We start from the raw sequence: 24157 nt of genomic DNA, 5'->3' as shown, positions 1-24157 counted from the left end.
CCCCTTCCCGCACCCCTGGTGTCCCGTCCGCTGTCCGCCCTGCGCTGCAGCAGTCGACCCTTGAGGAGCTACCTCGCGGCTCGCTCTCGCGGAGGAATACATCTACGTGCAGCACCGCGGAGGGATACCAGCCCTATATAAGGCCGGCGCAGGCGCGCCGAGGCCCTTTCCCGCGGCGGTGGCGGTCGGGGCGGGCGCAGCGTGTGGGCCGCGCGCCGCCGCCATGGGCTTCGGGGACCTGAAGTCCGCCGCGGGCCTCCGCGTCCTCAATGACTTCCTGGCCGACAAGAGCTACATCGAGGGGTGAGAGGCGGCGGAGGGGGTGCCGGGATGCGGGGAACATGAGTCGGGCCTGGCGGAGCCAAGCGGTGGGGACGCGGGAGGGCCCGAGTCCCCCCGGCAGCTGCACGGGCGGCGCTGCTCGGCGGCCGCCGCCGCTCCACGTGTTCCTTGAGCGAGGGCGGTAATCTGGCTCGTTCTCCGCAGGTACGTCCCTTCCCAGGCTGACATAGCAGTCTTCGAAGCGATCGCTGGCCCGCCGCCTGCAGAGTTGTTCCATGCTCTCCGGTGGTACAATCACATTAAGTCGTATGAAAAGCAGAAGGCAAGGTACGGTAAAACTCCGAAGCTGCAATATTTCCCCGAACTAGCCTACAAATTGTTGAATTTGTTTCTTCGACTTTGAGGAAAACTGGTTTCCGGTGGCACCACGTGGCATTTTGTGTTGTTGGAGCACAAATAGCCCCAGAAACAGGGCAGACCTCTTGTCAGCATGGAGGACTAGATTAATGCTTTGCAGTACCGAAGGACATGAAAACAAAAGGAGATATGAAAGGATTTAGTATCGCTTTTCTCTTTTAAGGGTTTTACGTGTTCATGAAAGGTGCTGTATTGACATCCGTGGAGACTGCAGGCCTCTCTCAAAAGGTACAGCATAGGGAGGGTCAGTGCCGGTTCACTGCTTCCTCTGAACCTCAGTCCTCCTCGAAGGAGACACTTCCAAAAATGGGTGGCTCAGTCTCCAGTACATTTCTGAAGCTTTTGTAATGCTAAAGGAGACTGAAATTCTGAAGTGGTTTTACAAAGTATCTGGAAACTATTTATGGTTCCTGAAATCCAAAACTAATTTTATGGCTTCAGTAACAGCCATTCATGTTAGCAATACAGTTATGAGCTTAATGTAAGATAACAGGTCTATGTGAGCTGCAAGAGAAGGTAAATGCAGGGAGTTCGGGTCATTTGTCTTGTTGAGAGTAAGAGTTTAGGGTAAAGTGTTCATTAAAACATAAGAAAATAGCAGTTACCTTGCATTAATGTGTTTTTAGTAACTTACTAAGTTTTGAACAAGTGAAAGTAGTTCTAGGGACCTATGAACAAGTAGTTGGCAATTTCTCCTGGGCAGAACATCATGCAGATAAAGGATTTCAATAAGAAAGCTTTTCCTATCCATGTACTTAGCTGGGCAGGATCATACCAGCTTTGATAAGCTACAGCAGATCCCATATTCACAGATTGCTTGGCTGGCATGTCAGAAGCATTAGGGGCTGTCTTCCATGAGGTTCTAATTTCAAGCAGCAGAATTGGTTTTTTGCTCTTTTCAGCACAAGTTTTTCATTATAGATGTATTTGTAGGTGCATTGATAAACTGGCAGTGATTGTATTGACATTTGAGGAGGTTCCTAATTGCCTGCATTCTTCTTTCAGCTTGCCAGGAGTAAAGAAGGCTTTGGGAAAATACGGTCCTGCTGATGTTGAGGATACCACAGGCGCGGCCACAGATACCAAGGATGATGATGACATTGACCTTTTTGGATCTGATGATGAGGAGGTACTTGTGACCTTTTTGTATTATTATTGCTTATTGCTTTTCAGAAATAACCACATAGGCAGATCTTCACCTTGACCTAGTTGAAATTACTTATATTTCTGACCTTGCAATTCTCAACTATAGCTATCTTTGCAGAATTGGAAAGCTTGGAAGGTAAAAACTCAAAAGTTAGAAAGTAATGGGCTGGAGTGGGGTGAGCTGTCCAACTTTGACTGGTTACATGATGAGTAAAACAAAAATCACCATCTTTCGGCTGACAGGTGTGATGATTTGTTTTTATCTGAGTAGATGCCAGTCAGTTTAGTAGTGCTTTGGAGATGTGGAGGTTTAATGCTTTTCTGTAACTGTAAATTTCTCTTTCAGGAAAGTGAAGAAGCAAAGAAACTGAGGGAAGAACGTCTGGCCCAGTATGAATCAAAGAAATCCAAAAGTATGTGTGCCAAGAGCTTTCTAATCTTTATGCCCGAGTTAATTTTAATGCATTTGGACAGGATGGCTAGAAAGGCTAATTAACTGTAATAATAGATCAGCTTGACTGGAATGAGACAGGAGTAATTAGCTTCACTTGGATTGCCCGTGAGCTCAGCCTTCCCATAGCAAATAGGAATGTTAACATGCTTTTTGTTCTGGTTCATGCCCTCCTGCTTGTTCTTTCCAGAGACTGGGCTTTGTACATACATGGAGATAAAAGTTTAGAAACTGCTGCAGTACACAAGTTACTCCACAGCTACTGGTCTGGAACTGTTCAGAACTGTAGCAGTTGCAGTATTCCCTCTGTGGAAAATAAACTGTTACACAGCATTAGGCTCCTTCTCAGATGATCTGAGAAGGACTTTCTCTGTAACAAACACTGTCATCTACTTAAATCTGTGTATACATAATGTATCTGCATATTGAACCTTTGGATGTATACAGCTGCAGTACTGAAGAAATCTGTGTGGGTCCCAGAGGCTTGTCACAGCAATGTGAGCAAGTTCTTGTTCATGAAATTAGATAAGTTGCTCTAGTAAAACCAGTTTGCAAATACATTCATGAGTTTTTGGAAGATGCCTATCTTTTCATGGTGATTTTCTTCCCCCAGAACCAGCTGTTATTGCCAAGTCATCAATCCTGCTTGATGTGAAACCTTGGGATGATGAGACAGACATGGCCAAGCTGGAGGAGTGTGTGCGAAGCATTCAAGCAGATGGCTTGGTCTGGGGGTCTTGTAAGTATGGGCAGATTTCAGAGCAGGGAGAGGGAGAGTGCAGGCCCTTGGGATAGAGTATGAGTAGTGGGACTTGGGGTCACTGCTGATCTGTGAAATGTAGGCAGCTGTTCGGGGAACTGCAGTACTTCGTGTCATCACATGGTCAGAAAAGGTGTGTTAGTGCAGTGGCTGGTTAAGATTCAAATACAGGTTTTAAAAGCTATAGGACTTAAGCTCTGCTCTCCTGCATCTCCTTGTACAATTCCTGATGCAGCAAACAAACACCTTTACCCGCCCACATCACTGGTTTGGAAAGGGGTGGAGGTCCACAGAAAGAAGCTTTTTCAATCAGTTGTAATGAATGCTGGTTGTTAATTAGATGGTCCATAATGTGGACCAAAGACTGTTTCCTGCAAAGACTGTTTTTATATATTCCTGCTTTAAGAGATTCCACCAATAAAGGAGTACTAAATGTTATTTTTTTTGTTTTGCAGCCAAGCTAGTACCTGTTGGCTATGGTATCAAAAAGCTTCAGATCCAGTGTGTTGTTGAAGATGATAAAGTTGGAACAGATATGCTGGAAGAGAGAATAACAGCTTTTGAAGATTATGTACAATCAATGGATGTAGCTGCTTTCAATAAGATTTAAGTCTTGATATACCTAGAATAAATGTTGTTGCAAAAAACGTGCAGTGTCTGTGCTTGTTTCAGAGTCTTAAAGTAATCCAGCTCACAAATGTAAGGTTTTCTTAATGGATAAAGTAAAAGCCAAAACTGAATTTCAAGGTTGCTCTGACGCCACACTGTAGTATCCAGGAGCACAAGCAGAGCATCACTTTGTGATGCTTCATAACACATGACCATGGCTTTAAAATACTGAAATGCTCTTCTTCCATCTGCAGAGGAAATTGCTTCTTTGGAAATGTCTGGGATTCCTCTGGAGGGAGTGATGGTTTCAAGGGAAAGGAGCAGGGCTCAGCCAAAGTGCGTGTTTTAGTGGGTAAACAGTATAAATTCCTTTTGTTCAGTAAGGATGGTGACTAACCAAATATACCCCAGCCTTTATTGACAGCTAAAACCCCAGTGAGAGAGGAACAAAGCTAAGTTCAAAGTGACTTACGGTGCCCTAGAGATAAGGCCTGAGACTACGCTGCTGCCTTCTCACCTGTTCTGTGACTTGGAACTTTTTTTTATCCTTGGAAACATTTGCAATGAAATGACGTGCAGTTTTGTGTGTTAATGAACAGCCCAGAACGCAGCCGAGGCGCCGCCGCCGGGGGGCGCTGCGAGCCCGGCGGTGCCGCGGGTGCGGAGCCGGGAGCGGTGCGCGGGCTGCAGCCGCTGCCGCCTCCGTCTGACCCACGCGAGAAACTTGTGCTCGTGACTTAAACCAGAAAATAGCTGCTGAAAATGCAAACACATTAAAGGATATAAAAAGTCGTGAAATTAACGGCAGTTTGAGCTGTTTACTCAGCTCCAGATTGGTTTCTAGATTGATTTGGACATTTCATTTAGTGATTGAAGAACCAGCAGGAATAAATCCCAAAAACTGTCCATACGAATGATACAAATGTAGAAGCTGTCAAAGTTGTGAAGCTTCTAAACAAATTCATAATTCTGTGCCCTGCATTGGACTGACAGGATTTATTGTGACCATGAAATGGAATCCTTTTATGTGCCACATTGGTCACTCTGAGATGAAGATGCCCACTGTCAGAGTCTGACAGCTGCATCTTAAGTAACTCTTTTTGTTGTTTTTTTCACAGAGCATCTGTGTGGTTATCTGGCACAGCAGGTCCTCTTTCTCCTTGTTTAAAGGTCTGCCAACTTCAGATTATGTACGAGCTTTGTTTATAATTTGTCTCAGAAAGAAATCTGCCTGCTAGAGGCTTAAAGCACGGTTAAAGATCTGAAAGTGAGTATTGTTACAGGCTCACTTGCCACTTTCCATAAGCCTAATTCCTAAACAGTACCCTTTCTGTGGCAATTCTCTAGCTGTTGCTTTTGCTAAATCATGGAGCTTAGTTTCACCAATTCTGTCGTGGTGCTGTTAAAAGCAAGAAATTGGCAAGCACCATATCAGACAAGCAAGTTATTAAAAATTCTGTCTCAAAAATATAGGTTTTATTATCTTGGCCATCACTTTTTCTGACCTCCCATTCAATGTGCTGCTTACCTTGATACTCTTTCCTTAGCTTTCAAATTAAAGTCCTAAGTGGATAAAATGGTTTGATTTATAGATGATAACTTCGTTAAAATGCAACACTGAGTCATCCGCGTGACCTGCAGACTGGATTTATGTATCTTACATTTATGCTAAGCATACACATACAAACTCTTTGGTTCTTAAGATTTCTTGTGTGTGTTGGGTTTTGGCAGGGTTTTTTTTATCCTAATACTAAAAAGAAAGTTGCACAGAAAAAAAAGAAACAAAAAACCCTAGAGAGCACAGTGTTCCCAGTGAAAATATAGGTAGGTGTTGTGGGCAAGAGTATTCTGCTCAATCCACATATATTTGTGTTAGGTGGTTTTGGGTGGTGTTTGGGTATGTGCTGGTATATTACTGTGTCATTGTGCCTGTGAAAAAACAGCACCCTGGATTAAATAAGGCAAGTATCCCAAGTGCACCCCATAACAGAGGGATCAGTAGAAAATTCCATTACTTCAGTATGTTCTATACAGGTATACTGGGAAAACAGTTTGAACAAAACTAATCTACATAAAAACCTTCAGAAACACAAAGTGTCCAGGAAGAAGATAAAAGTAACTAGAACCTGTCCATTATGAAATGTGTCAATTACTATTTCTGTAGTATCTCTTTGCATGATGACACAGGTTCCTTTCCTTTTCCTGGCCTTTTTTTTTTCCATTGTGGTGAATCAAATGAGCATTCCTCAGACCAAGCAGCATAGAATTGTTTGTGGTGTTTTGGAGACTCTTTGGAAATAGAAACTTAGAGCATTATCTGTTTTGTTTAGATATCTTGAATTACTCTTGAAGAAATGATTGAGATAATTCTGTAACTGATCTTGGTGTGAACAGTAGCAGTTACACTGCACAATTGTTAATCCACCTAATGCCATAGATCAAGGCTAATTTTGGCTTTTTTTCAGTTCTATCCTCCTGTCTGCTTCAGGCCACACTTTCTGATCCTTTATGGAAGATGGGACATATATGCTCCCCCATTTGAAAATCAGTCTCTGTGCTGTGCATAGGAACATGTGTGTGCACACAGCTGAAGAAACCTGACATGAACCTTAAATCCCATAGCAGAAAGGGCCAGGGCTTGATTTCACCTTCCAAAATCTTTGGGAAGGAGCTGTTATAAGAAAAGCCAGTCACCACACATTGCTGCTAAGAAAAGCAAATGAACATGCTCTTTGGAAACAAGAAAATTTTATTGCTTCACTTGGAATACAGCCAGGAGAGTACATCATTCTTAGAAAGATGTCAGGGAACATGTGAAGAAAAACTGCAAAATGTTTGATTTAGGCACATACAACAGCACGGTGCCAAAATATTATGATGAGGAACTATGTACCAGGCAGCAAATGACTCAAAGGAAGAATACTGCTTACCAGCTTTTCAGCCCAAAGGGAAATACACTGAAATATCACTGATCCTGCCTGACTCTCAGACTCTGAAACCAGAGCCCAGAGAAATAGTTACAGACCACAGTCAGGCTGTTTCTATTTGTGCAGCTACCAATATTGGATGTGCTCATGCATATATATATATATTTTATACAAAAGCAAATCTATTTACATATAAGGCCTCGATTATAGCATAAATGCTACTGTGTTGGCAGGCCATATAAACTAGGTAAATTATCTGAAAGGCAGTTTTATTCGATATGCCTAGGCCAATAGCTAGGAAAAAACAATTCAAATTTACCCAAAGCTCTATGCTTTTACTTGCAGTAGAGTTTTGTCCCACATTCAACTTTTTAATTAAGTGGTATTCCATCAGAAATTGGTTCACTCCACATAGCATTTATATATTTGCATTGGTGCATGCATGATTCTGCAGCAAGCAACAAGTTGTAACAGAATACAGCATAACTGGGACTACTTCATCTTTCTTATGGGAGTGGACTCCATTTCCTGGATAAACTGTCTTGCCTCTAATTTGGAAAAAAAGCCCGAATTTGACGACAGACTTGTAACAGAATACTAACGACTTCACTCATTTGTTAAGCTTGACATTGAGGCAAACAAAATGTTATATTATTTCTTTACCTTTGTTTGAAAGAGGAATAAAGAGCAATCAATAGTTGTAAACCTCTCTAGGATTAAACTTTTAAACACAGAAAGAGAGGTGTGGCACATAAACTGTAAGAAATATTTTCACTGATTCTTTGCACATTTTGAATGAGCCTAATACCTATATGAAACATCTGCTCAGTATTTTGTACCCAGCTAGTGCTAAAAATACAGTAAGTGACCACAAAACACAGGGTCTCCTGTCTTAGTTTTGAGTGTAAAATAAAGAGCAGTGTGAGAAGACAGGTTTTATTTCCATATTTTTCTTTTTTGACAATAGAAGGCAGCTATTAAGTGTCTTCCATCTTGGGATTCTTCTCCAGCTGCAGGCTGGAGCCACTGATAGCTTCATTTAGGTGGGATGTAGCCAGGGGATTCCTCCTTGGGGCAGTAGTAGGCAGTGAGGAGACTCATGACCCAGTGATGTACAGCCACAGCCTCTTGGATGAGAGTGCCTCAACCAAGAGTTGTATCAGCAATGGCAAGGAGGAATATTTTTATTATGTGCTCTTTTGATATCAGTGAGGTATGGAGCCACAGCAAACCAACAGGATCACAACAACATTCCTCAGCAAAAGCCCAGTTAGAGTAATTCCACCTACGCTGATAACTTTCAGTTCAGGCTGTATGTGCATTGCAAGGGCACACATCCAAATCACGCGTCCCTTAAAAACCTTTCCATTAAAGCAGCAAGTGCAACGAAGCCAGCTGTTTACAGAAAACTGTCTATGCAAAGATGCACACCTGACTGGCAGATGTGAAGCCAAGAACACCTCCAAATCTCCTGTCAGCTCCTCTGGGGAGAGCTGCTGGCACGAGCAGTCACTGGGCAGTCTCACAGCAGCGTGCGGGCGCGTTGTCCGAGCTCCAGAGCTGCTCGCTGACGGTGCCCGAGCGGCTCACCTCCCACAGGGCCAGCTTCAGCACCTCCGACACCGTGCTCCTCACCTGCGCCTGGAACTTCTTGCTGATCAGAACGTACAGGATTGGGTTGAGGCAGCTGTTGATGAAACCAAGGCCGGTGGAGAGGGGAATGCCATCCTGCAGTAAGTCGTGCAGGTTTTCATCGTGGTGAGCAGACAGCTCCACAATGCTGAATATATGATACGGTGTCCAGCAGACAAAAAAAGCTACAACTACAGCAGTGATGGTCCAGAAAAGCCTGCTGGAAGTCAGTACAGTTCTCCTCTTCACTTTGACAATCAGCAGCGAGTAGCAAATGACCATGGTCACTAAAGGAAAGAGGTAACCAAATGCAAGCCTCACCCAAATGAGGATGTGATGTGTCAGCAAAATAAGTTCTCTGTCATGCACATGGAAGTTGTTGTAGCAAATGGTGACATTGTTGAGAACTGTAGCTGTGTCTCTAAAGTACAAGGCAGGGCCACCAATAATTGCAGCTGACATCCAAATGACCCCACTGAGAAGGAGGGTGTTCTTCACAGTCCTGTACTTGTAGGAAAAGACGGGGTGGACAAGGCGGATGTAGCGGTCGAGGCTGATGAATGTCAGGAAGAAAACACTGGCAAACATATTAAGCAGTGCAATGAATGAGTTCATTTTGCAGAGCCACTTCCCAAAAGGCCAGTGGAAGCCCATTGCCACATATGTAATATAGAGGGGCAGGAAGAGAACAAAAATGAAATCTGCAATGGCCAGATTCAGGAACCAGAGTGTGGAAACAGATTTATCCCATTTAAAGCCCATAAACCAGATGACAATGGCATTACCTGGCACTCCCAGCAGAAATGCCACACTGTAAAAGAAAAGGGAAATAATATGGGCAATGCTGAGGGAGGACTGGGGTGACTCATCTTCCTCAGACAGATCGTAGAAGTAAGAGTAGTTCTCAAAATCTTCAAATGTCATGTTGCAGAGTGGCTTTCTGGGGAAGAAAAGAAATTAAATGGTCAAAGGAGAAATGTTTTACTGCATTGTAAATAGTGAACTGCAATTCTTTCATGTTTTTGGCCATAAACCAAAAACATTGCCCTAGTTTGACATATCTGTCACCTTTTATCTGTCAGTTGCAAGCACAAAACTCCTGAAGAAATTTGGTCACAGGCATTTCAAGAAATGTTCAATTCAAAACAGACCTTTAAATCTTCAATAACTCTTATGTTTTCTTTACATTCATTTCTTAACAGACAGCACAGAGCACAGTATCACTGATAAATTTCTGGGAGACCAGATGCAAAGTTTTATTGAAGTATGATTGTGCTGTTCTTTTCTGGTCAGGTTTTGTACTTTACTGCTCTGTCCCTACGTGAAGCAAGTTTTATGCATTATATCTATCTAAAATCAGAAGAGCATTAGACATCTATGTAGGGGAAAAAAAATCATTTAAAATGCCAGGAAGACATCTTCTGTAAAATTTCACCCACCACCCTGCCTCAAATTATAGTTAACAAAATGACAGCAATTTCTCCAGCAACTAAAAGTTCATGGCTTTATTAATCTCTTTCATGTATGTCTTTGTATCAAGAAATGATGACTTGCAGGCCCATTTAACATCTTGGATTTCCTTAATACAGCAAAGAATGTAGAGAAAGAAATATATAGAACATATTGCAGGTATAATACACACTATGGTGTTCTTCCACTAGTGAGCTGAGAAACAGGTAATAGATGACAGAAAGTAAGGTTTCCCATGAACAAAAAATGCACTGTAAGAGCTCAAAATGAAAATATTTGTGTGTCCTTTTTTTTAAAGACAGAATTATAGGATTTTCTCAGTTTTCTTCTCTTGCAAAAGCTTCTGGAACTTGCAAGTACAACATGATTTTTTCACATAGAAACTCTTTCTGTGGGTGGGAAGGAAGGTGAGGGGGAGGAAAAGAGGAATATAAACCAAAACAGAGGGAAAAAAAGAAATTAATGGGAAAACAGACAGGAAACAGAGTTTGAACAACAGAAAGAAAAGCAGTCAGAAGTTATTTCACAGTATTATTTCACTGTGTTTAGTTTGCAGTTTAGACAAAGTTGCAGCACATCACAGGTAGCCACAGTCAGACAAAAGTCTCTGCAATGATCAAAACAACTATTCTTCAAAACTCTGTTATCATTTAAAGCTGAATAGTTTGGCTGGGCTCAGCTGCACTTAAGACCTGTGCCTGAGAGCAGTCATTAGTTCTGCTATGATTTATCTTACTGCTGAATTTCTGAGCGCTATCTCCATTCCTGAACCAAAATTCAGCCCGTGCATCTGGAACTCAGCCCTGCATTCCTGCAATGCCATTAATTACAGCATGCTAGGGACAGCAGGAGAGGGGTCTCCAGAGCACACTGCCTGCACAGCCACATCTGCAAACTCGTATTCCTGTGCTTACCTTTGCTCCAAAAAGTAGCTCACCCAGTTTGAAAGGATCACTCACACCAGCAAAGCTACGCATGTGCACACGCATTAGCAGGATTAGACTTCTCATTTGTAGATGGATAGACAGGGAAGGGGAAAAAAAGCTTTTTTATAACTCTTGATTAAAAAAATATGTAGTAAGAGTCAGCACAGCCTGTTCTGTCAAGAGGCTATGTTAGCATTTGTGATTTACATCAGGCTGAAAGAATGTTATTTGGTTTGCTGTCCTGATAAATGATACTTATTGGGCTGCATTTATGTAATTACATGCCCCTTGGGGGTAGATTCTGCATCAAATACCACTACCACCCATCTGAGTAATTTTTTCAAACAGCTTAACAGCTGCTGAGAGAAGAGTATAAACATGGAGCAGTACCATTAACATCTGGAACATTACATTTGGACAGTTTCAGAGGACAGTCAGGTTAACAACTGGATTTTTAAGTGGGTTTGCCTATACAAAAAACTATGCCTTCAAATCAAATTTATGCAACTAAACAAAACAATGACAAACATTTGCCTAATGCCCAACAATGTTAATTTTATATTTAACATTTTAAAGATGATGTATCGCGGGAGAAAAAACACATACCCAAATAAATGCCAAATATTTCCCAAGCCTCCTATAGTTTAAAACACCAATGAAAGAGCACGCCTTTAGAATGCAATTATTTTTCCAGGCTTATATTTTTCCTCCTCTCTAACTCTAGTCTTCAATGCAGGGAGTCTTCTTTAGCAGTAGGAGTAAAAAAGCAGAAGGAACATTGTTTACCACTGCTGCCAGTGCACAGATGCTGCAATTAGACTCTGTGGCTAGGGCTCAGCAAAGACTGCCAATTACGTTTGCAAAGCCCAGAAACTTTTGATTCTGACACTGACATATATGAAGCACTTCTATAGTCAGAGTCGTGGTGTTAAACCCTGTCCTGAAAAAGATAAGCAGTGGGTGATCGTCAGTGGAGTTATAATGGATTACATCAGTGAGGACACAGATTTTTTTCATTAACCATAATTCAGCAGGGATGTTTCTCTGTGGTCCTGAAACACATTATCTCTTAATACATGACTCTGAAATTAATAAATTTCCAGAGTCAAAACTGTCTTGCAGTTCAAGTCTAGGTCTTGTGAAGAAATCTAGTTGTACTCCTTATTCTGTCACTAATTTCCTGTATGATCTTTGACAAATGGCTTACTTTCCAAGCTGGAAAATTCTCATTAATGTGTTTGCAAACTGAGGCTCAGTAGAGAAAACAATACTGTCAGAGAGCAGTTTCTGCTTGGCTTTAAGGCAAGTGCTAGTAAGGGTAAGGGAGGCTTGGTGCAGTTCACTGGCTCAGTGTCCCCAGTCTGGGGAGCCAGTGCGTGGAAAACATTTTTTAATAAACAGGAAAGTGTGGTTAGAGGCCTGCCAATACGCCTTGGGAGCAGCCACAGGTTACAGAACAGTGTTCTATTGCATATGGATTCATATATCCAAGTTTAGATTTAATCCTGTCCCTTTTTTTTAACTTTATTTTAAATAGTAAACACCCTGTGTAAAGTGTACACTTAGCAGTTGTTTGACGAGTCCATTCCTGTTTGCTGAGCCACAAGCAGCTCTGAAAACTGAACCTCCTTGATTCAGTTGCTTAATTATGAAAATAGTTTACCAGGAAGTTTCATTTCCTGTCCTCTTCTGTAGAACAGAAGTTAATTTCTAAATGACTTTATAGGAATATAACAGGATGGCTCTTGGCACTTTTAGAACTTAGGACAGAAAGCAGAATTATCAAGAAATACAGATCATCAGGAAATATTTCTAAAATACAAAGCCACAGAACTGCTGGGAAGAGACTTCACCACGTGTTGCATGAACAGTCTTTCTCTGAATTTCAGCAGGGAATTACAGACTTGGATCTCAGTTGTCATATTCACAGCTTTCTACTAAAAGTACCTAGAGTTCATGTCCTCTGCCACTATTATAGCTAAGCCATAATGACAACTTGAACAAATGGTTGGATCTGCCTAAAATAGAACAGCTCTTGTCACACTAAGAATGGCCTTAGAGTTATGACAGGGGACAGTCCTTTGGAACCTATTCATGGCAATGCCACAAGCATCCTGTTTGGCCAGGGGAAGTAGCTTGACCCCTCCACACCTCAGCCCTGAGTTCTCTGCAACGGCATTGGAATTAAATTACATTGGGCTTTCAGTTTAAAATAGAAGAAAACAAACAAAAAAGTTGCAATTTCCATCCACTTCACTTGAAGCAAAGTCCTCCTGGGGGTTCAGAGTTCCCTGGGCACCACACAAGTTAGGACCTAACTGAATTACACTGGCAGCCTTTACCACAAATTGAAGCTCAGCCCACACAACCTCTGTCTCTCACATTTGGTCCTCATCACTTTTGAATTTTACAGAAAGGTCAAAGGGAAGAGTTTATTCATTGTGTCTGTTAGTTAAAGGTAACACAAATATTTGAGTGGTAACCCCCAAATCTATTTTTTTAGTGTGACAAACAGTGTTAGAGCCTTTGGCCAGCTAAATTGGTTTCAGAGGTCACAGCAATGGGTCCTGACTTACCAGAAAAATTATGGTTTGGAGGGTTGGCTGTCTCAACAGTTCAGTTCATAGAGGGAAGATATTACACAAACCCTCCTATCAATGTCTTTTTGAACAATTGTGAGCACATCACATTCCATGTCTATTATCTGTGGCTAAAGGAAAGCTTATTTGATTGCATCACTTCAACTTCTGTCATTTGCAAGAGTCAAAAGCTGGAGAACAACTAGTTTCCCAAAAGGTCACTTAGGGCTGCTTGTCATATTGTGGCAGCAAGTTTATCCAGGTAATGAATTCAGTTGCAAGCCCTCATAATTTTTTCTTGGAACTTTTGGGATGACAAATTTTGAATTTATCTAGCTTCAAAAACATAAACATGAAATCTACCTGGTAGTTTATCTGTAAAGTTCAAAACTCAGAAGGCTGAGCAAATTCATTAGAGGTACACATGTATTTATGGCAAGCATTTTACAAAGACATAGGATAGATTTGAAAACGCACAAGGAATACTGATGAAATTACAGACTGTCACAGATTCACATTTCTCCCTCAAAAGGACAAAGCCAAGATAACCGCTTATCTTTATGCAGAAACATTCCTATAGCAGGAGGTGCCTGAAACACTCATACTACAAAATTAAATCGGAGCTATACTACAGATTAAGCCTAAAATTGTCACTGCAGACAGAGCAACTAGGAAAGGAGCGTTTTAAGCTGGTAAACACAAAAGCAGAACCAAGGCTTGTGTCTATGTTTTCTCTTTCACAGACACGTACACACACAATTGTCTTTTGACCATCCTTCTAATGGTGATTAGATATATGGTACCCTAATTACTTCATATGTCATCCTGAATTCAATAGTGGGTCACAACAGATATGACACATGACTGGAAATGTTGTTTTTGAGCCACAATACAGATGTATTTGTTCTAGCAGATAAGAAAGGAATGCAAATAACAATCATTCTCCATTATGTCTCTCAGCAAAGCAGTGTTAGAAATGTATTTGCAATGTACTAGCTAGACATGTCCTAGAAGTTAGGCCAAAACCAACTTTCTTCAAGCAAGGCCAAACACGACCCTGTTAGTCATAACACACCACCTCATCTGTGGGATTGAAGTCCTTAGACCAGATAAGAGCCTGAAAACACTTCACACAAAGTGAGTGCTACAGGATTAACAAACTCTGATAGCACAGACTCAGTTAATACTGGGTAAATCTGCAATTTCAGACCAGCGGTTTTGCCAACACAGAAATGTCAAACAAAAATGGAAAATCCAACTTTATATCTAAATAAGGCTGCTGTAGTAGGAAAAGTATCACAGTAGTTCTGGCCTGAATATAAAATATCTTCCAGACAACGGCTGCAATTGAGCAGTGTCCCGTTTCCACAGTCCGAGACCTGATAAATGTCTGCAACCAGCAACTGCATCTCATCAAAACCGATTATTTTCAAGCTGATCCCAAGCACCAAGTCTTCCATTCCCAAAAATGACAAAGAAACCCAGATGTCCCCAGGATATGCACTGGTGAAGGGGAGGACACTTGATAACTCCATAGATAGCACTTGTTTCTGCTCTTATTCCCTTCTAAAAGTAAGCTATAAGTAAGAATATAAGCTAAAAGTAAGAATATAATTTTTACTATTTCTTTGGAATGTAAGGAGTTGCTGTAGCCACTGCAAATCACATAACCACAAAATCTGTACATCAGAGTCAGGAAAATGACTGGTCATATCTGTGAAACACTTAAAAGTGGCACCATTTTTAGAGAAAAAAAAATCTAATATTCTTACAAAAAGATATAGACATTTAGCTAAACAGTGACACTTGAGATTTAAAAATTGCCTGATGTATTGTATGTGTCAGCACTGCCAAAGTATTTACATAACCAGTCATAATGCTTCATATTCATAACCCTTACTGAAATGAGGTTCAAGTGAGAAGTAGCATTAGTCTGGTTGACTGTAGAATGCTGAGAATGACCTACAGGAAGTCTCTGATCAAACCAAGTGCTAAATCTAGAGTCCCTGCCTAGTGGCTCAAGCACAGCCTGTCCTCCCTTCTCAAACTCAGCACTGTCCCTTCTCTCATGGTGAAGGGCAGAAACCACAGCCTCACCTCTGGGAGACCTTTCCCTTCCTGAAGGGAGGCTCCCTTTGTGCCATCATGCTCAGTGTGGTGGAGGAAGGCAGCACTTACCTGGGCAGCCCCTACTGCTCCTGGTCTGTTTTCTCTGCCGGGAAGAGAAAAGCAGCCTGGCTTTGCCCCCTTTGCTTGCCATCCCCCAGAGTGCTGCATCTCAGCAGTGCCAGGACACACCTCAGAGCCAGCAGGCACACCAGGAATCCTACTGGCTGAGAGCTAACACACTGATCAAGTGCTGTTCCATGGAAGCTTCAGGTCTTTTCCAGTCCTCCTCAAGTGCCAGCAGGATTTTCTTTGGCTAAAAGCCACCATAATAACTACATACCTAGAGCAACAGAGATATCTGATTTAAAAAATTCAAGTGCTTCAGCTTCGCAGTGGCTGGACTGATGGGATAATGAATGCTTGCATTTCTAATTAATTATGGTTTTTTAAGGTTTTCATCCAAAAATTACTTGGAATTTTTACTTTGCAACTGTTTCACGTATTTGTGATGAAAGAATATTTTGACTAGCATTCATGTGATCATTACATGATCATGCAGCTCCGAGCATGTTTTTTAAATGCTTGTACTCTTTGAACAAACACATGCTTTAACCACAACTCCCTCCAACCAAAAACTTATAAAGTGAGAGTAGAGGATACAGAGTAAATGAAGAGATTTTTCTCTGCAGCTGACTCGGCAGACTAATTAAGGCCAATTAAACATATGTTAGACAACAGCCATTCAAAAGGCTTTGCAGGGTAACAACAGGTCATTACAGAAAAAATCCTTAGTAACACTCTCTCCAGCAAGATACAAAATATCTATTGAACAACAGATAAAAAATAGGTTACAATCTGCTATATTTACAGTCCTTTTAAAAAGAAGAGTTAAGAAATAACCCCAGAGAACCACAATTCATACCTCTAATAGGCCCTCTTACAGCCTATTCAATTTCACAGATTAATTTCCTAGTCACTTATTGCAGTGTGCTTGGTTGAGTACTGCCCTCTAAATTGATCTCTGTTTTCCTAGGTTTATTCTACCCTTCCTTTATATAACTCAGCAGTTTCTTCTAGCATAAATGTAATATTGCTATGCTTATATTACTCTTGACACATACTCTTGCATGAGCGTATCAGAACATCCAATTCCAAAATACTCCTAGTACATATCAGCTGGAATGTTTTGGATAACATGATAACATACTTTATTATGCCCTCACAGTTAATATACTGGGATCACTGTGTACAGTAGATTAAGGATGTCTACTCTTGTATCAGTGTAATTCTAATTTTCCTACTCATACAAAGCCAAGTATGTTTTTACTTCAAGATCAAGTCTATAGTAAGTACTGGCGTTATTCCTGCAAAACTGAAAAATTCAAATTGTTAAACACAGTTTCAGGAGGACTGGCCATTTATCCATTTCCCTAACATGGTATTGGGAACACTCCCCAGCACTGATAGGAATAGATAGCACCTACGATTAAGGTGTTAAATGAGAAGCTTGGAAATACTGGTTTTACAGGCTTCCCATATTACCTTTACAAATCACTTCTCACTTGACTCTGCCAGATATGGTACAACACCCTCAGTTAACACTACTCAGGTTTCTTAAATGGGCAATGGTTCTTAACATAGCCAAAATATCTCATTAAAGTAATGTGGGGCTGAAACACATTAAAAGGGCACCACTAGAAAGAAGAGATGGGAGTGTAGAAAGTGGCAGTACATTGACTGTACAGGACGTACTACACATCACTTTCTCTGTCTCCTCTAGAACGCCTCAGAAGGGAACAAAACTTGTGTGCCAGGCTCACACTTGCTGGAAGAAGCAGGTATTTTATGTTGTGAAAGTACCCAAAGGTCCTAGTCCTTGAGATCAAAGCCTCACAGGATCCAGGCACTAGAGCATGTAATGAAAGACAATTCCTGCTTTGTTTATAATTAAACAGAATAAACACATACATGAGTAGTGAAAGGAAGAGGCATATCTTGCCCAAAGCCAAACAGTAAATTTGAAGGTAAAGTTGGGAGCAGAATAACTTGCCAAAAGAATAAAGAGGCAAATATTCAGTGGATAGAGGGAAAATATGCTGGTTCTTCATACTTGTGCCTTTTGATTCTTGAAATATGTCCTTCAAGAAGTATCAAAAAGGGACAAGAGAGCCTGGGTAGGGGAAGAGAAGTAGGAGCAACAAGCCAGCAGAATTCCTCTTGGGAAAAAGCAGCCATGGGCTAATTTGTGGATTTTTGCTCCTGCTTTAGGGCCCTCAACCCCTGGACATACTGAAGATATAGAGTACAGAAGTAGCTGAGCTCCCCTGGAAGTACTATATGCTTCCTTTGAGGAAGAACACATAACTTTTTCTTCTTGTCTAGGAGCCCCAAGCACACTGTAAAAGCAAAAGCAATTGTGAGAGAGCTCATGACCACATAATGACATCTCCCCTGTAGAAGCAATGTCTCTTGGACACTGCCTGCCCCTGTCACAGCAATCCCTTTCTTCTGCTCAGAGACCACAAGGAACTGCTCCTCACAGTCAGCTCTCTTGAGCAAAGCCAGCCACAACAGAGCCCAGCACTGTGGGGAAATTGCTAGCTTCAGACTGAATGAACACAAATTAAACCATTATCAGAAATAATGAGTGCAAATTAGCCAGACAAGCAGCCACCACAGTAAGAGAGACAGCTGAACTGCTGGCACATTCCATAAGACAAAATAAATACATAAGCAAATAATAAGACCATTCAATAGATTACAATCCCCTGGAAACCTAGCTGCTGCTTAGTGCTTGGAATAGCAGAGTTATTATACAAAATTAATACTGAATAACAGATCACAAACTTCAAGTGTCTGTTAAAAATTACAAGGAGAAGAAAATTCTTTAAGGCACCTGGCTTTATTAGGAAACAGATCTAAGTTTTCCTCTTGAATCAATCTATCAGAAATGAACAAAAATGGAAGTATTTCAGAAGTTGCTCATTTGGTTGTCAGCAGAAAAAGAAATTCCTAAAATTAAAAGAAAGAATGTATAATGCGCAGGACATAGAAATTGCATTATTTTGATCAACACTTTTCCTCTGCCTTCACCCATACAGTAAAAATCTGTAATCAGATCCTGCCTAGGAATCCTTAGACAGAGCTTCTCTGACTTTTCCACAAAGGCAATTAGAGAATCCAAACCATAATTCATTCTCCAGAGTCAAATAACTTCCACTGTGCCACAATCAAAGAGATTCTCAGTTCAAGAGAAGTGGACTCACTTATGGCACATAAAAAATCCCTAGGATTGAAGTAAAGTTGATGGAACCTCTATCCTGTCTGCCTGGCATAAATTGCTGATAATGCTTTAAATTTGGCCAGAAGTTACAGTGACATCAAACAAAATTAAATTGGGTTATCAAAATATTTGCATTTCCCAGTTCTGAGGCAGAACAATAACATTATGATTGTGAAAGTAAGCTAACCTATCATAAGTAAAATAATCCTGAAATCAGTTTCTAAAAATCTGCTCTGCCAAACTACTTTACCTTGACACAGTCTAGTCACTCTCTTCTCCTTAGCTATGAATTAATAAGCATTTTATATTATTCAGTGATACAATTTCATTCAGCTAGAAATCAAATGTGCTTTAATTCACAGACAATGTTCAATGTATACATGTTTTCTAAGTCCACAAAACCAGGCCTGGGATATTGTTGGGCTTGCAAGATCACATCTAGAAAGGCAACAAGTGACAATGACACTGTTATCACTAAGTGTGAAGAGCAGGTAGAACCTATTCCTGTCTCATTGTGTGGTAGCATAGAAGGCTTCAAATCCTATTGTCACTTCCAATACACTTACTGAAAGCTAGATCCATGTCCTACCTTATTCCACAATGGTTTGGGAAAACACACACACTTTCCAGCTGAGATCACAGAAACCTTATTCAATTCTGCAGAATTGTAATTCTTCAGAAGTACTCTGTTAATCTCCTATTTAAGTTGAAATTATTTCCAGTTTCTGTTCAATAATCTGTTCAGATCAGAACTGACATATTTTTAACTAACAATACTGGAAATTGCTGTAGCTATAGAAGACACACTATACCTGAGCAAATAAAAAAATTAAACCAAACACACTAGGGAACACAGAAGGGAGAGTCAGGGTCACTTACCATTCTCTGTCAGGGTAAAACTTCTTGGAGTGTGTATTAACATATTCAAAAGTAATTAAAAATTAAATTCACACACATTTTCATACCTTTTCTTGGTGCTGGGTGGTTCAAAGTAACCTTTGAAGTAAATGAGTATCACATTCTTTCTTCCAAGGAGCTCTTTTAGCCAGTATATGCTACTCCACCTTACAACATTTGCCTGCAAGTGTTGCTGCAGCGGTAGAGACTCACTATTTAGAAGGGAAGGGAGAAAAAGATCTTAAATTTTAGAGAGTTTGACCTACCTTGCTTAGTTCTTTGAAACAAAATGCACTGTAAATCAGGGATCTGAGCTCTGTAGCAGAGGGAAGAATGAAATGATCTGCAGAGTTCACAGTCACTTCAGTGCGATTCCAGCTGCTTCACTTGGCCACTGCCTTCCCTCTAATAAAGCTGCAGAATGATATAACGCTGTGTTTGTTTTCAGCTGAGGAAGTTGTTTCCAACTTCCCTTGGTTTTCTAGACCCATTTTTGAAATATTGCCACGCTGTATAATCCCAGTATTTCACCAAAAATAAATGTTAGACATTTGAATGAATCATTTTGGTCAGTGTCCAAGCAAGCAACAGATGTGGTGGCTGATGAATGGAAAGAGACCTTGCAGTTGTGGGCTGCTTTTTGTTCTGCAGAGGAGAGGTTGAACAGTATTTCTTTGTAAGCACTCTGGTTTATAGAAAATAATGTTGAATGAGCTGAAAGATGTTTAAAAAGTCACACTGAAAGCATCATTTTGTAGCTGTACAGTGTGATACATTCATTTGGTATTTAGGATTCGTAGATTAACCTCCTTTTGTATGTAAGAGAGAAGTAAGATCTTCAAAACACTAATTAGTGACTCTCTCTGTCAGATAGTGTAACACTGGCCAGGAATTTGAACTGGATTTTAGGTGACTGGGCCTGACTCCCAGTTCTGTAAAGAGCCTGATGAGGTTTTATGACCAGGCCTCGTGATCTCCATGTTGCTAAATTTCTCAGTCTGTAAAATGGAAATATTATTCCCCTGGTATCTACCTACCACAGCTTACCTGACTCTGATGGTACCACACTAATCATACCATTTGAAATCAGCTAAGCCAGTCTACCCTGCCAGTGGAAACAATAATTTAATAGTGGTATTCTGCTGTCACTAATGCAAAACATGTAACACGTTCAACACTGATTGAATCTAGTAAAGGCCAAATTTCCCAGATATCAAATCTATTGATTCCAGTGAAAAATTAGAAAGAAAAATCTCCAACAAGCCAACCAAGCATAAAAAACAACAACACAGAAGAGTGAAGTGCTTAGTGAGATCAGCTAAACTGGGATTTCAGCATCTGGTTAACAAGGCTATCAGCTCTTAAGCAACTCTCTTTAGGTTCACAGACCACAGATTGTTTTAATAGGAACCAAAAACTCCTTCTAGCACAACTAGTCTTCTTTGTCTTTCCTCCATGACAGTTCTTCCTGTTCTGCCATTATAACTTTAAACACTGAAAGTTATATGTGTATATTAAAGGTTTACATGTACATTGTACATGAGAGGGAAAGCCTCTGATTCCATGAAAGGAGGATGGGGATTATGCACAGAGCCCCTGGACCATAAGGAAAGGACAGGGGAGCAGGACTCCTGCGAATATATGGAGACAAACAGAGGGGAGTTGCCTGAGGAAAGCACCTCACTTGTTTATTTCTTGTATTTTAAAGATTTCCTGTTTTCTCTAGCTACTGATTGGTGAATCTTCACTAATAAAATCTCTTTTAACAGTAATTATCTTCTTTTGTAAATGTTGGGATAGGGTAAATACAAGCACCGTTTAACAGCAGATATGCTGGGGATTTTTTCTTATAATGGCACATGAGTCTGTGTCTCTCTAGGCATTGTGCCAAATCTAATTATTGTAAGGCAGTCAATTCAAAGGTTTGCTCAGTACTATTTCAGCAGGACAAAAGTGGAAATTAAGAGGTAGATAACCCCCAGACATGACCCACAAAAAAGATGAAACTCCCAGCAAACAGTCACAACTTGCCAAATGCTCTTCACCTTCTTGGTGAAGGGAGCATTCTGGAGAGTGCAAAAGATTCTTGCAGTTTGGGGTAGTGAGGTCCTTAAGGCATTGTTCCCTTCACCATAAATTAAAAACAAGTTTGTGACTACTGAAACATATACTGGTGTTGATACCTCAGATCTTCCATCCTTCAGAATCAAGGGAGGATTAAAGTCCATGTATCAATTTTCCTCACCCTTCCTTACCACTGCACCAAATACAAAATACCAAATGCTAAGGGCCCAGAGGTCACTTTGCAGAGGAAGTTAGAATGAATGGATGAATGAATTCCTAATTTCACAGGAAATTAGGGTTTTTTCCAAGAACAGTAGATTACTACCTCTCTGTCCTACTGACATTTTCCCCTTTTCCATGGAAAGGGACTTTTTTTTTGATGAGAAATTACCCAACTTGCACACAATAACCAGCATAGTAACATACCTGGCAGAAAAAAAAAAAAGAAACCAGATTTTTACAGACAAAATTGCATTCAATCTGAAAGGGTTTAGTTTTGCTTGTTTTCTGTTTAGACCTAACTGCAGCATTTTAGTCATATATAGTTTTGATTAACCACAGTGGAAATCTTAAACCTCTAAACAATGTAAGCTTAGGCTCTAAATCTTTCAGTGTTTTAGTTCTTTCTATGCTCAGACACAGTGAAACTGGAATGGTGAGTCACAAATTACATGGCTTTTTAATATACATTTTTTTTTGCAGCCCATTAACCACTGACATCATTTGAGTGTGATCTTTGCAGATAATTATGTGAAAGCTACATGCTTGAAAGAAAATTAGTGAATAAAAAAGAATACCTTGTTTATTTTCATGTCTTCTTTTCTATTTGGAAGTTATATTCGTATTTTGCAGTGTTATTTGTGCTTTTTCAATGGGATAAGTTATCAAAGCAAATATGCCAGAGAGCTCTGAAGAGGGATGTGCATTCATGAGCATACAGTGCACCTGGACCTTGCAGAGCAGGGAAATACTACTTTCTACCTGATGGAAAAAGACAAAGAAGAGGATTTACATCCAGCTGTGAATAAACTGGGTCTAGTGAAAAGCAAGTTAATTTTAAAAGCACTTCTGAATCTTTGGAGGCTTTCTTAACCCTATAAAACTAAACAGAAGCACAGGATGTATGGAAAAAATATACAGAGGACAAACTTCCAGAAATGCTTTACTGGTATTGACCAAAGTACAAATTACAAAGCAATAAAAAAAATAAAAGTAACTTTTAATTTATCTGGACTGCCAACAACTGCCTGATAGTTCTGACAATTATCCCCACTCCTGGGACCACCGGATCTTATCAAGTTACCTATTAGTGTGTGCAGATAATCTCAGCACTAATCAGCATCCCAGCAATGTTCCTTAATTCAGTTAAATTATACAAACCACGAATTTGCAAATTAGTTCAAACAAAAGATATTTAGTTTTTCTCAGGGTTAATTTAAGCTGAACAACACAAGAAAGCAACTACTTACTGTTGTTTACAGCTAGGTCTTTTTTCTTTTTTTAGAAAAGTAATTCTTCACTGTTCCTTTGTCCTCACTTTTTGAATACCTCATGGACTAAAATCCACTCTGGAAAGACCACGTTTAACTACCTGACAATCAGGAAAGGGGTAATTTCCTTCCTTCCTGTGAAAGTAATGGCTATTCATGCCTATCCTTTAGGTAGAGCTGTTTACTTGTGGCTTAGCTACCCACTATATACCAGAGTCAGCAACTGTGACAAAATTCTCCAGCGACACATTTGAACAAACCACACGATGACGGAAGGTTTGGCTCATTTAGGCAGGTCTGCAGCTCCTTCTATGCTGACATTAACGATTTGAAAGATTCTCATGTATAACACATTGAAGAAATTCAATAATTCTGCAGAAGGAAAAAACTCTTTCCTCATTACTTCAGTCAAGTCAAAACACACAAGCATGTATTGCTATACATATATACGTGACTGTATGTACATACCAGTTTAAGCTGCAGCACTTTGTGTAACTCCCACAAACACAGTCAGCAGAGGTTACATTCTATGAAATAATGAATATTAGAGACTAATTTATTATAGTATATATTTATGTGATGTATGTATTATATGTTATTATATAATGTATGTAAGGTATTATTATATAATGCATTTTTATATGATACCTGGGAAAAAATACCATTAGAAATAGCCTTTTTCCTCCATAGATTTTGCTTTTATATGTGCATTTTTTCTCATTTTCTACAAGTAAGTAGGAATTATTTTCTACATAACTTTCAGACCACAGGTATTCAAGTTATAAATTCATATGACAATAATATAAGAGATTGTATGTGCCACTCAGATAACACTTGAAATCCATGGGATTTTCAGAGTGTGTCTTGACAACCAAACTTCTGATATATGTCATTGAATGCTAAAGACTATATTAATTGGATAGCTAACCAGCCAACTCAACAACAGTATTTTTCCATTTTAGCAAAAGTGCCGTCTCCTCCCATGGAAAGGAATGTCAGTGTTTGGAAAAATTATTTCAGAGATTAGAGACACAAAAATAAGGCTATGCAAACCACAGTTATTTCACCACGTATTTCACAAAATATTTTCATATCTTCAGGACTGGTTGTATCGA

The 24157-nt window shown here is 40.1% G+C and overlaps 2 protein-coding genes and 2 non-coding genes across 8 annotated transcripts; 3 read left to right on the top strand and 1 right to left on the bottom strand.

The window, feature by feature from the left end:
- The first annotated feature begins 52 nt into the window (after positions 1-52).
- Positions 53-3707, top strand: EEF1B2 (eukaryotic translation elongation factor 1 beta 2). The gene is made up of 6 exons (XM_059476136.1): positions 53-303; positions 487-609; positions 1705-1828; positions 2192-2258; positions 2910-3035; positions 3512-3707. The coding sequence occupies exons 1-6, from the start codon at positions 224-226 to the stop codon at positions 3664-3666; spliced, it is 675 nt and encodes a 224-aa protein (XP_059332119.1). The 5' UTR covers positions 53-223; the 3' UTR covers positions 3667-3707.
- On the top strand, positions 2041-2119 carry LOC132075840 (small nucleolar RNA SNORD51). Its single transcript, XR_009418838.1, has one exon. It is a non-coding gene; the product is annotated as a small nucleolar RNA SNORD51 (small nucleolar RNA).
- LOC132075843 (small nucleolar RNA SNORA41) lies at positions 2548-2681 on the top strand. The gene has a single exon (XR_009418841.1). It is a non-coding gene; the product is annotated as a small nucleolar RNA SNORA41 (small nucleolar RNA).
- Positions 3708-6396: 2689 nt separating the features above from the next.
- On the bottom strand, positions 6397-22526 carry CMKLR2 (chemerin chemokine-like receptor 2). 5 transcript variants are annotated; one of them, XM_059476311.1, is made up of 3 exons: positions 22350-22526; positions 19755-19902; positions 6397-9164 (listed from the first exon to the last, which is right to left on the bottom strand). In XM_059476311.1, the coding sequence occupies exon 3, from the start codon at positions 9146-9148 to the stop codon at positions 8102-8104; it is 1047 nt and encodes a 348-aa protein (XP_059332294.1). In that variant the 5' UTR covers positions 9149-9164; positions 19755-19902; positions 22350-22526; the 3' UTR covers positions 6397-8101. The 5 variants fall into 5 exon arrangements, with proteins under 5 accessions (XP_059332294.1, XP_059332295.1, XP_059332298.1 ...); XM_059476312.1 differs by lacking the exon at positions 22350-22526 and having other exon boundaries at positions 19755-19915; XM_059476315.1 differs by lacking the exons at positions 19755-19902; positions 22350-22526 and adding an exon at positions 19557-19703.
- Between the last annotated feature and the right edge of the window lie 1631 nt (positions 22527-24157).

Source organism: Ammospiza nelsoni, chromosome 7 (genome assembly GCF_027579445.1).
Source record: "Ammospiza nelsoni isolate bAmmNel1 chromosome 7, bAmmNel1.pri, whole genome shotgun sequence".
Classification (NCBI taxonomy): Eukaryota; Metazoa; Chordata; class Aves; order Passeriformes; family Passerellidae; genus Ammospiza; species Ammospiza nelsoni.
Note: the sequence above shows the minus strand (reverse complement) of the source record. Positions and strands in the feature narration are given on the sequence as shown.

What these genes read in the sequence shown, in the direction of transcription:
- EEF1B2 (XM_059476136.1), top strand. Translation starts at nt 224, where the DNA reads ATGGGCTTCGGGGACCTGAAGTCCGCCGCGGGCCTCCGCGTCCTCAAT. An exon ending in TATGAAAAGCAGAAGGCAAG is followed by an intron (nt 610 to 1,704) that starts GTACGGTAAAAC and finishes TTCTTCTTTCAG; the next exon opens with CTTGCCAGGAGTAAAGAAGG. An exon ending in TTGGATCTGATGATGAGGAG is followed by an intron (nt 1,829 to 2,191) that starts GTACTTGTGACC and finishes TTTCTCTTTCAG; the next exon opens with GAAAGTGAAGAAGCAAAGAA.
- CMKLR2 (XM_059476311.1), bottom strand. Translation starts at nt 9,148, where the DNA reads ATGACATTTGAAGATTTTGAGAACTACTCTTACTTCTACGATCTGTCT.